This window comes from Atta colombica, unplaced genomic scaffold (genome assembly GCF_001594045.1).
Source record: "Atta colombica isolate Treedump-2 unplaced genomic scaffold, Acol1.0 scaffold140, whole genome shotgun sequence".
Lineage (NCBI taxonomy): Eukaryota > Metazoa > Arthropoda > Insecta > Hymenoptera > Formicidae > Atta > Atta colombica.
This window is the reverse complement of record NW_017259229.1, coordinates 1828599-1830627: the sequence shown is the minus strand read 5'-3', so window position 1 is coordinate 1830627 and position 2029 is coordinate 1828599. Positions and strand designations below refer to the sequence as shown.

The window sequence follows — 2029 nt, the reverse complement described above, 5'->3', positions numbered from 1 at the left end:
TTTTCCTTATTTTTTAATTTAAAAAAGATATATTGTCTTTTAAGGCCCGTAATTAATATGTCCGATGATATGTCGTAGCAAATAAAAATATTGGTCCGAAATTTGTACATTAAATCACTTGGTCCTCGGTCTTATACACGGATCGAATTTCGGGAACCTCTTAAAATTCGACGGATCGTCTCGGGGGAGAGGGAGAGATGAAGATGATTGGTTTTATGTTTTATGTATATCACAGTTGCAAGCTCTGCCTCGTTAAATACGCTGGTAAAAATTATCGAGATGACGGAGAATATAAAGTATCGATACTCTCTTTCTTCGCACTGGGATTCCTGCCACGGATTTATCGTTTATTGCGATTTTTCATGGTGAAGCGTCTCCAGAAGTTGCTGCTCTTCTTCGTGGGCGTCGCGGTAGGCGTCTCGTATGCATAGCTGGACTCATCATCCGTATCCTGGGCGCTAGACGCCTCTCTGGTCGGCGAGCCACCGTGTCCTGAATCTCTGTCACCATCTGTCCCATTTTTCTCCAAACCTTAAGATTTATATAAAATAGATTTATTAAAAATCCAAAGCAAAGTCCAAAGTGGAATCCACAAATATTCTCTGGAATCTCATTTTAAAGAGTGAAAATTGAATCAGCCTTGAAAAAGAGTGGCTCAATTTTCAATCTTTAAGAATGAGATTTAATTCTTTAGAATGAAATTCATTCTAAAAGTTTCAAATAGTATTTTTTTACGTTTAAATACGAAAATATTTGTTTTGAAATTTTTATGGAGATATATTAAATTAATTGATATTTACGAGTTCCAATGGACCCGAACATTTTCTTCAACTATGTTGTAAAAAACTGTTTATAATTTTTCACAATCTTAAATAATTTTAAGTTATAATCTTATTACTTGAATTTCGACTTTCAAAGTAAGAAATCGTTCAATTTCATTAGCTTTAAGCAAAAATAAATTAATTTAAAGTGTACTAAATCTAAAAGTTAAAGAAATTTTGGAGCGAATACCGATTAGAGTTAAAATAAATTATCTTCTATCTTATTATGCCTTGGAGACTGTTATCTTGATACAATTATTAGAGAATTGATTTTTCATAGTCAAAATATTATATCATTAAAGATATGATCGTCAAAAGGAATAAAAAGGTGTTAAAGAATGAACTTTAATAAAATTTTAATAAAACAGGCGATCTCTTACCACCACCACGCAGCATGTCGAGGAACGTGCTTTCAGCATTGCCACGCGTGCGTCCCTGCTTCTGGGACGGCGTGCCGAAGCTCAGGCTCTGGATATTGATCTCTGCCTTGAGTTGCTCTGGCGGTATGTCGTCCACACGAAACTCGTTCGGATCCTCGACGAAGGCCTGCTGCAGGTCACGCATGATTTTTTTGCGTATGGTCTTCTTCATAGAGAGATGCCGTTCCAGGTGTTTCACGTCGCTCTCCGTCAACGTCTTGCTGTTGTCACGGCGACGCGACTTCTTCTTCTTGCTGTTCTTTGGACTCTCCTCCTCCCCGGATGTGGAGCCTACCGACACGGCGCTATCGTGGCCGGGTGCCTTCTCTTCAGCTTGTCCACGAGCGTTATCCCATTTGCTGCCGAAGCCAAAAATGTCCCGCAGGTGAGGGATATTTCGATCCACCGTCTGTTGCCTCGCCATGTCGATTTCGGTCGTGTGGACGGCAAGAATCAGCTGTCCTTCCTTATGATTGCTTTTTCTGAAAAAAAATCCGAAGAATGTATAATTAGCTAGAGACACTTTATCAGATTTTTTGAAAAATCCTACGAGAGAGAAAGATATATAAGAAAGTAGCTTGATAAGTCAGTGACTCTTTTTAATCTGTTTTTATCAAAATTCAACATATTTTTCAAAATAGCTACTTTTTAAAAAAATCGCTGACTTATCAAGCTAGCCACATATAATTTCTCCCTGTATATAATTATATACTATCTTACTCTAACTTAACTGTTTCATTGTGTAACTTTAATTAAGATATAATAATGCATTTATTTTAACTTTTATAC

General features: G+C 37.0%; 1 protein-coding gene across 2 annotated transcripts in view; it reads right to left on the bottom strand.

Annotated features, from left to right (window-relative positions):
- LOC108684809 overlaps positions 1 to 2029 on the bottom strand; it is a 38392-nt gene continuing 36363 nt past the window's right edge. For both annotated transcript variants that reach the window (XM_018189304.1, XM_018189303.1), the window contains exons 2-3: positions 1202 to 1722; positions 1 to 531 (exon numbers count right to left, since the gene is read on the bottom strand). In XM_018189304.1, coding sequence (XP_018044793.1) covers positions 341 to 531; positions 1202 to 1664 — 654 coding nt within the window. In that variant the 5' untranslated portion in view covers positions 1665 to 1722 and the 3' untranslated portion in view covers positions 1 to 340. The remainder of the gene's footprint in view (positions 532 to 1201; positions 1723 to 2029) is intronic.